Here is a 15,192-nt window from a genome sequence, read left to right on the forward strand (position 1 = left end):
TAAGCGCGATCAGGTGGGCTGCGTCCCTGCAGATGCTGAAGGACACGGTGGCCAGCTCATCCCAAAGGAGAGAGCAGTGGTCAGCACCAGCATCTCCAGAGGTATGGATACAGCTGCAGCATGGACAATCAAATAAGTGCTATCATTATTAGCATGGATAATAGATACTGTCAAAAGAGAACAAGGGGATAAAAGGATTCTCCAGAAATGTCTACACTACTTCACAAAGGCAGTAAAGTTTTTCACTTTTTTCAGGAAAAAAAAAAAGAACTTGAAAATATAAGGGCAACACTTTTTTTTAATTATACAACCCTTATGAATGATGTCCTACACTTCCCCCCGATGTCCCTATACAGTTCTGGAACTATGATAAAACCACAAACCGAAAAGGCTTATTACGTTACTTCCTTAAGTTGAATTGAATGTTATGTTGAAAAGTTAACTTTTTATTTCCTCCTATTCATAATGGCTTTTTCCCCTGCTGTAGCTCAAATTGCATCATATTAAGAGAAAACCTGTATCAAAGTTACAATTATGAAAAACAGTAGTATGTTGTCTTCTTTATTTAGAATCCAAATATAAATCAGCAGACTTTGACAGGACAACAGAACTAAGGCAGCAACGTGTACATAAAAGCATATATACATACATCTGGTGTAGTTCAGCTAAAGCAGTTTGAAAACTGGAATATATAATACATATACGAGTTTCAATAGTAGTTTCATATTAAGATTAGAAAACGTTTTGTAATGTCTTAAACACATTGTTGTCCACTAACTTGTTGTTAGGCAGTACCTTCACCAATGAAAACACATAAAAAGTGTGGAAGTAGAAAAGTACATTGACTCCTCCGAGATTTTCTGTTTACTTTTAAATTGATGCCTCTAAAGAATATTTAGGTTAAATTTAAACCAAATCAATTCAGAACAATTAAAGTTAATCAGAAATTATCCAGTTATACAACTAATGGCCGCTCAGGCTAGTAAACCTGAATAAGATTGAATAACCATGAAGACGTAAAAGAAATTAACTGATGCTCCATTGAAGAGATTCATTTATTATCAGTAACTCCCAACACATTCAAGTTAGTACCAATAGCTATTTATGATCCTAGTTCCACCTGAAAGATGTAGGTTATGTAGAAATTTTTACAGTATCGTATTAGTACATAATACAATAGTCCACTTAAAGTACCATCCACTATTAGAACCACTGCGGTACCAGTAGTTACTTAAAAAGGTTACATTTCATTAGTAGCATCTTAAAGCTTCAGTAAGCTCCCAACTACTATTCCATATGTTTTATGTAATTGAAAAACAGGGGATGTTTTCAACTACAACAATGTACTTCTTCAGTTTGAGATGGAGGCAGACAGTTTCATTCTCGTGAGAAACATCACGAAACAAAGCAACACTATTTTCAAGGCATCTGCAAATAGTGAAAATTACTGGCCATTCCCTTCCAGGGCCGAAGTTTTAAATTTAAAAAATAAATTTAAAAAATCCCTTAATAAAAGTATTAATCAATAATAAAACACTAAAAAATAAAGTCATATTTTCCTGTATTTTTTTCATTTTGACATTGATTTCCTCATGTCTTCACAAACAATTTAATTACACTTTTAATGCCATCACAGCTCCATTCATCCTCTTCCCCCCCAATAGTTTCGGGCTTACTTTGTTTAGAAACAGCGTAAACTTTGGCACTTAACAGGGAACCAGTGACACCCCTAAGCCCTGGACAAAGATCACAGCACTGTTACTGCTTCACTCCAACTCATTCCCAGAGGAAAGAAGGGCCTCTCAAGGAGAGCAAAGCAATGGACGATTTTGCTGGGCAGGCCTCAGGAAGATGGGATGAGCCAAATAATAAGGAATACAGTTTTTGCCACAAGTAATGCAACTGTATCAATTGTTTCACCTCCTCAGAGACATCGCCACAGACTGGCACGTACTGGAAATACCCACAGGTGTTGCAACTGTATAAAACCAGCACAAAATACGGAAATTACAAATATCTAGCATAGTCACAATCCACCATAATCAGGTTTACATGGATTTTATAAATGAGAGGAAGGACTAGATTTAGGTAATGTGACAATACACACACACAAAAACATTTTACAAAGAACATGGTGATCATTACCCTAATAACTAGATTAATAAGTCCATAATAACTGAATCAGCCTTTTAAAAACAAACCAGGAGATCCTGATGCAAATCCAAACAAACACCAGAATCTTGTGCACAGACACATCTCCGCCGTGGAATATCAGAAATAAAACAGGCTACTTTAGCTCACGCTGCATCACATGCACCTCTCACCTCAGCATACCGCGTATGCTGTACTGTGAAAGAGACACCAGATTTTACAGTGTCTGCATATAAGAAGTTATCAATGCAAAACAGCAAAGTTAGAGAGAAAACTACCCGCAGGAGCACTTAGATACTGATATCTATTCAGGTTATGAATGTTAAAACTAGCCCACCTTAATTATCCATACAAAATGTTGCAGCACTGCAAAAGAAAAGTAAGCAGAGAAATTTTCACCTTACAGTGTATTTATAGCAATGAAATAGAGACAAAAGGAACCAAGACGTGGCAATAGAAATATGTGATCAGAACATACAGATTTTAAAGCAAAGTGCGAGTAAAGAAGCTTTTCAAATCTGTCAAGCTAGAAAATGTTGCATTTAACATACACAGTTCCCTTTGCAAAGCTCAGTGGGGTGACCAGCGAGCAGACAGAAAGCTTGTCCTTTGAGAACACCGTACGTCCAACTTGGAGCCTGCTGCTAAACCCCCTACCCCAGGCAGGGCGAGAGCAGCAGACGCCCAGGCTGGCGGTCCCGGCAGCCCACCCGCAACCCAGTACGTCCTGGGGGCTCATCCCCGCACGCCACTGCTCTCCTCGCCCCGCACCGTGAGCTTACCGTTATGCACAGGTGGGAGGATGTTTGTTCCTTAACAAAGATTGTCTGGGAAAGAAAACCAATTAAATGCTGTCTCTGACCACTAGGTGTCAGCAGAAGAAAGTGCACGGGCAACAGCTTTGATGCAGAAAATGTCTCATTTCCCTCCGTTACCAATATACACAACTATTAAGTACTACAAACCTTCTTTGCACACATGTAGTAATTATACAGCTACTTCTGTCGAAGGTGACCTAATTTTGTGAATTAAATATTTAGAAGATGATAAAAACATTCCCTCTGCAAACAGCAAAAAATCAGGAATTTAGAAAAAAGTCATTCAAGTGAACAAAATGCTCACATCGGTGTCATTGTTAAAAATTTCAGTAAGATTCATAAAGATAATAATCTGCCTCAATACAGCCAAGTAAACACACTGCTTCTAATGTGTTTTACTGTACTTAATAGCAACAGAGGTTTGCGGAGACTCTAAGTCTCCACATGTAACAAATTTCCACATTTAAAGTCTGGCTTATTGCAGCTACAGAAAACATATATACAGTAGGAAACAGAAACGAATCAGTTATTTTGTTATGTAAATCTTACGATTAGACTTGCAGACTGTATTATCTGGATATGCTTTTTCATGCAAAAATTCTAGTTACTGAAGTCCTTAGAAAGTTTATGGCAACAGAGACTTTTTCATTGTTGGTGTACTGGTTTGTACATACACCACATAACCTTGTATCTTTAGAGTAAATGCTTCTGAACAGAATAAGAGCTCCTACTATGCTTAAGTAAAATGTGAATTTAAAGTCTGTTCTGTGATACATTCTGGGTCTACAGAGAATAATGAAAAATGGCTTCACACCATTTATCCCAAAAAGTCAACTCATACCAGATGAGATGGTCTATGAAATTAAATTGTCCTATGAGACAAAAGCTACGAAAGGAGGCAAAGCTACAGCTTCTTGGAATTTATTTCCTAATTATCAATAATTTCAAATGAACAGTCACATTTCTTGAGTTACGGGATGTAAGATGCAAAGCATTACATCATGTTCAGTATGGCTTATGCCCCATATTTACAACATGTGAAGGTGATAAGAGGAAAAAAAAACCTACAATGGAAGTATTTGAAAATATGTTATTTTCCTAGAAGCTATTTCTTCCATTTGCTTTTCTATTTGTCTCAGATGTACCAAAATGATTTTATTTGTAACTGTTACAACAGTAACAGTTTCAAAATAAATTTTTTTACAAACAGACATTAAAATTTTAAAGGAAATTATGATATCCACTGTGGCCTTTGTGGATTCTAATACATCAATAGAGAGGAATCAAAGAGTTGCTGTGTACACTTTAATATTCTTCCACTATTCAACAAGAAACTCCTGTCACTCCGTATTTATATGAGAAGATGCGTATCACGACCACTTTGAACACCTGCTAGTGTATAATCCACAAACTCGGCAAACTGAGCTAATCAGCTGACAGGAAATAACAATGAACATAATTGCTGTGGAATTGATGGAATTATGTGAGAGCAGAGAAAACTATTTCAAGCGCAGCGTTCGAAGTACACCACAACAGAAAAACACAGGGCTTTAAATTGCAGGATGCCTTACTAATTGCCAGTTACGATACCTTGTTAATAAATCACAATCCCATTTTCTTTTGTGAACTTAGCAAGAGCATTTCCTAATTGTTTTACTCATCACACACTATTGTTTGGAGTTTTGCTGCATCTTTTTAAGATTAGGTTTTCCAAGATTTTTAAACTAATTTTTAAGCGCAATGTTCTTAACAGTAATAAGAGTGTCTCAGTAATCGCATTCACTGTTGGCATATTCCAAAACAGAAGTGAGGTATAAAGCAGTTGTGTGACCTGTCCAATGCCTCACAGGATGTCTGTGGCAGCAGCGGAAACAGAATGCAGGTCATTTGACTCCGACATGTTCAGCACATGAAACACTTGCAAATTTTCTATTTTTTTAATCTATCTATCTTAATACTGAAACATATAATCAGAAATTTAATTTTTAATTTACAAAAGGACTTGCAAAAGAAAGCCCTGAAAATTCCCACTTCCTGATTATTAAAATTGGATTTTGTGACATATTTGTGCAATTATGTTTACAAGCTTTATTTGATGGAATCATAAGCAAACTGAACAATTTCTCCTACTTTCTCAGGTTAGCTGTCACTCGAATTTGCAGTTTCTAGGGGTGTGCCATTGTCAACTGATTTTGAATGTTCATCTTTAACATTCAGCCTTCAAAATACCAGATGGTATTTCCAGAAAAGCAATTTAAATTTTTATTTTTCTTCAAAAATCCCTTAACTAGTTAATCTCACGCACACATCCAGGCAAAGCATACACCAATATTCCCAGAGTTGCCTGGCAACTACTGGGAGGAGCATCAGAGAACAAGGAAGCCTGCGTGGATGAAGAGAAGTCAGTGTCTCCCCGACATGGATAAAGAAGGCTTACTGCCAGAGTGCCTTGTTGGTTTCATTTTGGTATTTTTATGGACAACACTTTGAATGCCTGTCATTATGTCACCTTAGATGCTTTAAAAGCCCAATACTTACACCCAGACACACACAAGTCAACACAATTTATTTTTTTGACACACACGATATACAGATTCCCCCAGTAAGATGTAGAAGGGCTCGTGCTGACTTCAAAAGTAATTTTTGAACCCTGAATATGAATTTTTGGAATGATGCTTATTTGATTGTGATAACTGGACTGTATAATAATCAGACTGAGCTATTTTTTCCATCAGGCTTTAAAAATAACAAGCAAGACAAATTGTAGTACTGAAGAGACTTGACTTACGGAAACATCCTCTACCTCAAGAAACACTGTGCCTGCACTCCAAATTGTGGTCTTTTCATTTAGCATCATGATTAAAACTAGATTTGTTACTTGTATGCATACCAGATCTCTTCATTAATCTTCACAGAGCAGAAGAATGCAAAATACAACACCCTTCCTCAAACAGTAAGCTTTCATTCTCACTCCACTCATTCAGCCTCCCCACTTACACTCAGAACTCATCTCAGTATCCCCCAGTGGTATTCAAGCTCTCCACTGCTACCACCCATTTTCTGTTCTGCCTCCAAATACTTGCAGATGAGAGATGAAGATATTAAGACAAAAGAATTTTTTTGTCCTCTGCAGACACCTTCTTGTTAAGCAGCCAGAGGTCTAAACACCACTAGTTCAAATGAGCCCATGAACACTGCCCTGAGATTTATCACTGCATTTGACTCACACAGGTGTTAGTTTCCCCTATGTCAGAAATATGGAACACAGAATATTTTTGAAATATTCTGTGAACCCCTCTGCAGTTAGTACTCTTCACCCCACATATTTCTGGGACTTATCTCATGAATTACACACATGTTCCTCAAACTATTTACCTTGTCTCTAACTTGCTATCTTTTAACAGGACCCCCCTAAGTACACAGCAGCAAAACCAGAGTGTCACAAAATATGTGGAAATACATTAATTTGGCTGGACTGATTTGTATTGAAGTCCATGAAGCTACTTGCAGTAAGCCAGGAACAGATGCCTCACTAGAAGCAATAAAACCCCAGATCAAGTACAGAAAAATCCTTCCCCCACTCAGATGGCACTTAATCGCTGCTAAATAGAGATTAGCTCCGAACCAGAAGCAAGAGGCTGAATTTCCCTAACACAACATTTATCGTCAATAGTTACAACTCCAGACATTCTTCGTATTTTGTAAAATCACAATTTCTTTACTAATTTCATTATGTTCTTAAATTCCATAAATTTGCATGTTTCACTGTTAATCATATATTGTGTAAAAAGTAGTATATATTTTACTACCTTTAAAAATCATGCAATGAATACCCAGGTTTTGCAAGTGAAAGAAAATTATCAACTCTGCACTAGCCTCCTATGATCATTAATTTATACTTTTTTTATAACCTCTCTTCTAACTGAATTGTCTTCAGAAACAAGCAACACCCATACCGTTCCATAAGAAGTTATCTACCTGTGTGACTGATCATGCTTGTTGCACCTTTTTCTTTTTTGGAAACTGGAACACCTTTGTCAGTACTACTTAGCCAAAGAACCACAATGCTGACCTTCGTAAAAGTAGGTTATACTACACTTTGAATTCTTGTTAGCTTTTTCCCCCACCGCAGCTGCAGATTCACATCTTATGCCTACTAATTTCCTACTTACAGGTTCAATTTTCAGGGCGTTTCTGTAGCTCCCAAAGAAAGATGCTTGTGCTTTTAGAAACGCTCTTGCAACACCATCTCCAGTGGTTGTAGAGACTTTCTTCAATCTGTTCTTCAGTGCAGAAACCTGAAATCACACAACAGGTCCAGATCACTCTCATATCACAAACAAAGCTGAACACATTGGGACACAGCTAAATCAAAAATGCACTAACCACAGTAGCAGTTATGACAAAAAGTGACATTGTGAGTTCAGAGTTGATTTTTTCAGTTCTAAAAGCATTACTTTTCAAGCTGTTTTGCTTCTCCAGGAGTGGATTCTATTCAGAAACCAATAGGAAAATAAAAGCTTCATTTCAACCTTCCCTCCTACTTAAAATCCACTGTTAACATGCTGTTGAGTACTCTTTTAAAGGTAGTCCATGAAGTTCTGTATCACTCTTGGTTAGAATCCATGAAAGAATTTCAGCTAAATTAATTTAAACATCAGACTAATAGAGAAACTGTTCTGCATAATCAGGCCACCCATCACCACCAAGGCTAAGAACAAATTCCGTAGGTCTGAAAAATTTGTTTGGAACAAATACAGGTGGTTTTTTTTTTCTTTTAAGGCTATATTCCCTTGTATTTCAGAGACTTAATGCGAAATAACAAAATGAGAGTTTTATTCATGCATATGGTGGGTTCCCTTGGCCAGCTCCCAGACACCCACCCAGCCGCTCTCTCCCTCCCCCTCCTCAGCGGCACCAGGGGAGAAAACACGAAGAAGCAGCTCGTGGGCCGAGATAAAGGCAGGGAGATCACTTACCAATTAGCATCACGGGCAAAACAGACTCGACTTAGGGAAATGAATTTAATTTATTGCCAATTAAAATAGAGCTGGATGGTGAGAAACTAGAACACCTTCCCCCCCAGTTTCCCCCAGGCTCAGCTTCCCCCCTCCCTTCCTGACTCCCAAGGGGTGCCAGGCGATGGACACGGGGCTCAGGGTCAGTCCGGAACAGCCCCTCCGTGCCGTTCCTTCCTCCCCACACTTCACTCACCCCTCGCTCCGCCATTTTGCCCTGGCTGGGGGTCTCTGGCTGGGCCTCTCCTCACAGAGCCCTGCAGGCCTCGCCAATGCCTCGCCACCACCGTGCCATCAAGAACACAAACCCTGCCATTTTTTCTTAAAGTCTCAAATTAACAACATTCTGTCCTTCAAAATGGTCAGTATCTACTGTGGGTTTTTTTCTTCCTGTTTCTCAAGAGATCTAAACCACCTGTGCGCAGGCTGGCTCTCCTCTTGACCCTCGGTGCCCTTCCCCTTCCACTGTGGAGGCCTTTAGTTACCTCAGGACTCACACAGCTGCACTTTAGGCCAACACACCCCTAACAGTCTCATTACCATTTACACAGTGACACTTACCCACCACAACTTAGCAAATATCAACTAAAGACGTTTCTGTGTAGGCAGAGTTAAAACTACCGTGATCCAGGTTACCTGAATATTCTTTGCATTCTGTGTACACCAAGGGCTAATGTTTTAGAGGATTAACCATTACTGTTCCCTGTGCTTCAGAATTTCTCATACACACAAGAAGCCTGTGACTTAGTTTGATGTCTCTTTTCTAGTGCTTAGAGCTCAGTAACTACTGAAGTAAGGTTGCGTATCTATACATTATTGTTAGTGGCAGTGTTTTTCTTTCCCAAACACAAGCTGGGAAAGGAGATAAAAAAACCTTTCAAAGATTAGCATCAAGCTTGCTGTGCCTGTGCTGCAACAGTTATAGGTTACGTTAAATCATTAACAAATAGTTATGTCAGTAGAAATTTTTTGGTGTTGCAGACAGAACCAAGGCAAGCTAAGTTTTTGAGACAGATCTCACAGAACACGTCACAATACAGAAACAACAATCTGGGCACTGATTCTTGAAAGAAATTCAACTACTGCTTTTAGAGGATGCGGTCATGCCACATGTAAAACCCGAGTTTGATGAGATACTTTACGCAGAAGACAGGAAGGAGCCACAATTTCAGAAGGAAAGCAGAAAGCCAGGGAATCCCCAGTCATCTTGAATTGCAGAAGAACATGAATGACTCCATAAATACCCGTACTATGAATTTAACAGAAATAATTCTTCCAATAACTAGCAAATCTTCCTTTTTCAAATGCTATTCTGAAAAACTCCATTAGGTAGCTCTATATACTTCATACTATGCAAGAAATGTTTAGGAGTATTATTTACAGAGTAGGCAGATTCTGTTGTAGCGAACATAACCAACTGCGTTTTCTGAAAGTATGAATAATACCTCAGAAAATATAAGCTGACGGTTCAAATGTTCCAATTAACTTTCAAGACCTTCTCCCTATCCTGCAGCTCATAACAAAAGCTTACTCTGGCCTCATCCGTATCTCCAAAATCTACCAGATGAGTTTCTTCTGCCTTGGGGTTTGCTGCTGAGGCAGGCTGGCAGCAAAATGGCAGCCTGACTTTACTGCCCAACTGTCCCTGAGCACTTCAGTCCTACCCCTCCTGTGAGAACATCCCTCCCTTCCCCCCTCAGCAGTCTCACATTTGGGGAGAGCAGGAAAGGGACTCCTTACCTGGCAATACAGGTGTGAAATATATAATCCATACTGTGCACTACACTTTCTTCTTTGAAAACTTGTGTTCACCAAAACAGTTGCAAATAGGTTTACTTTTAGTTAAGATTTTCTGCAGCTTCTGTTGTAGAATTTTCACTACAGTTATTTAGTATAAAAGAGAGAAGCAAGAGCATGTCCAGCATTGTTTATAAATCTGAATGCTGTGGCTTATGCCAATGATCCATGCACTGATTAGCCCATAAGCACATATTAACATAATACCTGATAACAGACTAAGTGTATCATGCCCATAAAATAAGCTCGCTCCTATTCACCAAGATAACAGCGCTCAAGGAACTCTGTTATTCTCAAAATGTAAAAGCTTCATCAGACTTTCAAGCCTGAACAGCACACTTCTCTGTGTTTGAAGGAGTCTGATGTTGTAAGGATGAAGTATGACTTTATTTCCTACATTAACTTATATAAACCATTTAACAGTAGTTCTTAAAAATGCAATAAAATGTCTATGGCTCTGAGTAACTTCCAAATCCTTCTCAAACATTTTTATAAGTGGTTTTCTTTAAACATTGACATGAAGATAAAGAACTTGCCATCTATATAGAAGGAAAACGCTGTACGCTGTGTATTACAACAAACTGAAAGTTCAGAAGGCTAGTTACAGCCTTTCTGTGTTTCAGCTTCCCTATTTCATATAGAAGTAGAACATTGATAGGTCTTTTGCTAATCCCTTAAGCTTTCAGACCATTTGCTCTCTTCTAAGACTAAATTGAGCACTATAGGATGTCTATTTTATATATGCATGCTTTTACTCTTTCAATCAGGACTACTGCAATACACATGTCAGTTTTTTAAAAAATAAAATGTTAACAACAACGTATTTAAAGAGATTAACAGGTAAGAAAAAATATTCATGTTTACGCTGGAATAAATTAGTACGTAAGACAAAGTAGATAATACAAACAGAATTGTGATTGTTTACTGCCTAAAGAGGCAGTAATACTTCTAAAAAAATAAGACTGTGACCACTCAACATGAAGATTATTTCTAGCCAAACAGACACATACACATACAGTCTACTCTGAGAGTGTTTTTAAGGAAGATTTTTATACTTCTGGCAGTTCAGGTTTAAAGGTCAGATTTAAACTATCACCATGTTTCAAAATGCAATCTGTGCAATGCAGCATAATGAAATGGTTCAGTAAAGGTGCTAGTGGAAATTCTTTTAATTAGGTCCAAGGCTTTTCAGTTGTCAACATGAATAAAGCAAGAAACATTCTATTGCAAACACAGTGTAAGAAATAAAAATGGATTCACCTTTAAAAAAATGGCTCTGCTACAGAGTTGTAGTTTAGTACTTCTTGCTGTCCTGAGAGCAGTTAATTTCCCACTAAGTGCAAAACAGTAGCACAGGCTTCCTACTTGTGGTAACTTGTTAATGAATGGGCAACAGTAGCATCCACAACTAAATTACTGACAGTCTGAGATATTCATAGGACCGTGCAAATTTACAATACTCTCACAGCCATCAGATATGCAAGATCTCTTTGGCGCAGTACACTGCATTGCATCAGGGCTTCATTTAATAAAAACTACAAGTTGACAGAGCGAGCTTATGCTTTATTCCTTGTAATATGAAGCTCTGACTACAACTAAGACTAGAAGATGACACTTATTTGGAAATACATGAAAAATCCATAAGGGTTGCATAAAAAAAATTACTACCCCCTCTTTGCTATTCCTTGCAACACAGACGGTGGTGTAGGAGACTTGTCAGCAGCAGATGCACTTATTGTAATCACAGTCCTTAATAAATCTCTTTTTTTAATATTGACTATTTTAAAAGGAAAGTTACTTCCCAGGGCGTTCTCATGCTGCCAGATTTTCAGCAACAGATCAGAAGCAGAAGGTGAAGGAGGGACAGTTTTTCACATTTCAAATAGTTAATCAGTAACGCAGTAGTGCACACCTTGATTTCCAGGGACCTGACCTGACCAGTTCTGGGAGTCTGACTGCTAGCAGATACTGCTGAGGTAAATCAGGGCAGAGAAATTACTTAATCTGATTCTGCTGGAACTGTCTCAATGCTATCCAGCTCCTGTGATGCAAATGTTAACTGGAAAGGCATTTCTCTATAGCCTATGTTGGCTCGGATCCTTGGAGTAAAAAATGAGTGAATACTTCATTCCAGATTTCTGAGAATCAACAGTTTAGGTAGCAACATGACTTTCATGAAACTCAAGCACAACTCACTACCTGAAGCTCTAAAATAATCATAGGACTTCATGGCATTGTTTTACTTGATTAAAAAGCTGTTCAAGAAGAGGGGAAAAACAGCTTTAAAAATTTTCTGCTGGATTAATTACCTGATGGTGAATGCATCACACAGAAGATGTTTCTCCTCACTGTTGAATACAGACAGATTTAATTTAGCAAAGTAAATTTTGTATCTACTCAGCAGTGCATGAATTGTTCACTGTTCACGTTAAGTAGCAAAACTGGCAGAATAGTTTGACATCACAGCCATTTACAACCATGAAACTGTTGAAGACATTTTTAGTTTCTCAGATCATAAATGCATCTATTCAGACTGAGATCAGTGGGGAGACCCAGTCCCAGAATCTCCCCATCCTCCCAGGGAAGCAAAAGAAAAAAAAGAAAAAGAAAAAAAGTATAATGGATTGGCTTTAGAGTCTCCCTGCTGAGATGAACAACTTGATCCACTTACAGTTCCAAACACATGATGCATGAAAGAACTGACAGAAATTCAATTCTTGCACAGAAGAGCAGCTGCTCTCTAGTGGTCAAAGCCAAATATTAAGCAGTCTGAAGGAAAGGGAAAGACCTAGAGGAGAATACTTCATTATTATCTAGGTAACTAAAATAATGAAACAAAGCTAAATAAGACATAAACACCGATCCCAAACATTAATTACACAACACAACACGATTCAAGTTAAGGCTTTGTTGCGACAAATATTAATCCCAGCTGTATTTATATGGCAGTTGCGAAAAAAAATACACCACGTACGCTATTGGTGAGCCATGCCAGTTAATTGAATTTGCTGGCAGCACTTCCTCTGCTATGCTCCAAACATCCTCCAAGATAAATTGTAGCTTTTAAATAGACCTGAGGAAAACTGAATCAAGAAATTTGAACTAATAAAACACAACTCTCTACTGTTATAAAAGTGAAGTAAAAGTAAATAATGAAAGGAAGGAAGTCTCTTAAAATTTATTACATTCCAAAGCTTGAAGTTCTGTGTTTATTGGTGAAGTCTCTTCTGATGTTCTACAGTGCGCCTACAACAGCTCCTTTAATGAAGTCTCATAAAATCTAATATAATACTTGATTGTTGACAAATCATATACATGTTTGAGGCCCTGCGCTCACTGTCTCCAGACATTTCTTACATAATTCCATGAAATTCACAAGTCTGTCATTCCGGGTTGTGGATAATGGCACCAGCGATGACCAGCTGGCAGATTTGGATACTGGGAGTGAAATCAAAATGAAAAACTATATAAAGCCAGAAAAATTCATGGAAGTAACTTTTATAGAGTAAATGCTTGACTAAAGCCAAAACGTTCACAATCAAGATGGACCTTTTATGCAGAGCTTGCTGTTTTCGAGGAACGGATCACATCATGGATCACAGAGAAATGATGGGATGTCACAGGAGGCGGCACTGGGTATTTATCATGACCTGAGATTTTCCTCAAACACACCAGCTTATATTGAGCTCCCTGCATATTAATTTTATTTCTCAACTAGACATAAAGAGGTATAGATCTAACCGTCAGCACATTATTTTGAACTAGTAAAAGAAGTCCAGATTTTCCTCTGCTGTTTTCTCCTAAACAGTCCCCCTCTGACTTAAAAATAGCTTCTTACACTCTTACTCACTTTATCGCTCTTCCCTCTCAGCTTTGGTGAAGATGATTATTACAGCAGCAAGTAGCAAGCTGGATGTATTTTTTTGTCCCATTAAAGGGAAAGATCAAGTATTTATACAACTTTCTATCAAGTTATTAAAAAAATTAACCAATAACCAATTAGAAGTCCGAATGAGAAAGAAAGTTCCAAATTATATGCACTGAGCAGTGCTAGAACTGAATATGAGGTAGTCCATTTGATATCATAATTCAGGATACAAGACGCACAAGTTCATTAAAACTCACCTGGAAGAAGTCACAGGAAGAAAAAAGTGCACTTGAAAACAAAAGTTATCTAAAATGCAGGATTTTTTTTTCCTAATGGAATGGATAAAGATGGTTTCAAATAGTACTTCTTTCTCACAACATGAAGAAAGAAGTTTGAAGTTTTGTTTCCTGTTCAGATGTACCATAACCTGCGTGGTTTTCATTTATCTTTTTTCCCTTATAAAAGACTAGCTTTTTAGGTGAAACTTGATTATGTCATTCCAAAACCCAAACTGGGGTGTTGCAGTATTTCCAGCTTATGTGAGCATTTGCTAATTTTCATTAAGAGGTTTAAAAATATGTCTGCAAATGTTCAAATAAACATTGCTTAACACTTCAAAACAGGAAAGAATTGAGGTAAAGTAGTTTTCTTATTATAACGAGAGTAACACAATGAGACACCTCAGTTACAAACTGAACAGGTCAAAAGGATTTACACTTTTAAGTACCGGAATAGCTGAATAAATCATTTCATACATACCACATCATTAGGAAGGCTCTGAAGGTCATCAAAAGGGGTTTCCAGTGTGTTGGTGTCTACATTAAGAATCACTACATCTTCCAGGGCCATGTTTCTTACTTTCTAAATGTGAGCAAATTCAAGAAAAGGGAAAGGAAAATACAGGTATGCAGAGTCAGACCTTATGCATAAAGGACACAACCGATAGCAAAACATCATGGCATTAGAAAACTTCAAGCATTTTAAAACCAACCAACGCTCCTGGCTTTCTGTCATCATTTGTTTTATTTATTCACATTTCACAAAGATGAAAAATTAACATTCAGTTTGCAGAGGGAAGTTCTTAACATTGTGTGTACTGAAATTTTTGAAGCCAGGGTGCTACTGTTTGAGATTATTTATTTCAAGCACCTCTACTAATGTTTATTTTAACTCTGATACCCTGTTTGCACATTTAGCAGTTTCTAGCTGAGTCAAGATTTCAAGTGTGTCTTTTTATATTTAAATATTAATTTAAACAGCAATCAATAGGGGCTTTTCTAGGAGTTAAGACTTGTAAGTCAGGCATGGAAACTGGTTTCCAAATTTCAGGTTGAATTTTGCAGCTCTAATAAACACAGTTGTAAACTTGTCTGTAACTAAAATGGACACTACCAGAGGGGTAATAAATAAATAATTAATTTTTTTTAAAAGCTAAGAGAAAAATAACTCCACCATATCCTGGTCTCTTAATGTTCAGAGAGTCCGAATTTTTTATCCTGTTCCCATTAACTGAAAGAAATGTCTCTAATCTAGACTGAGT

General features: G+C 37.7%; 1 protein-coding gene across 1 annotated transcript in view; it reads right to left on the bottom strand.

Annotated features, from left to right (window-relative positions):
- The window catches only part of DENND1A (DENN/MADD domain containing 1A), a gene marked incomplete at its 5' end in the record, with an annotated part of 202,056 nt that overhangs the window by 69,450 nt on the left and 117,414 nt on the right, over window positions 1–15,192 (bottom strand). Inside the window, 3 exons of the mRNA XM_009892358.1 lie at window positions 2,809–2,978; window positions 7,142–7,267; window positions 14,412–14,513. Coding sequence (XP_009890660.1) covers window positions 2,809–2,978; window positions 7,142–7,267; window positions 14,412–14,513 — 398 coding nt within the window. The remainder of the gene's footprint in view (window positions 1–2,808; window positions 2,979–7,141; window positions 7,268–14,411; window positions 14,514–15,192) is intronic.

The sequence above is a fragment of the Charadrius vociferus genome, unplaced genomic scaffold (genome assembly GCF_000708025.1).
Source record: "Charadrius vociferus isolate BGI_N301 unplaced genomic scaffold, ASM70802v2 scaffold549, whole genome shotgun sequence".
Taxonomy (NCBI): Eukaryota; Metazoa; Chordata; class Aves; order Charadriiformes; family Charadriidae; genus Charadrius; species Charadrius vociferus.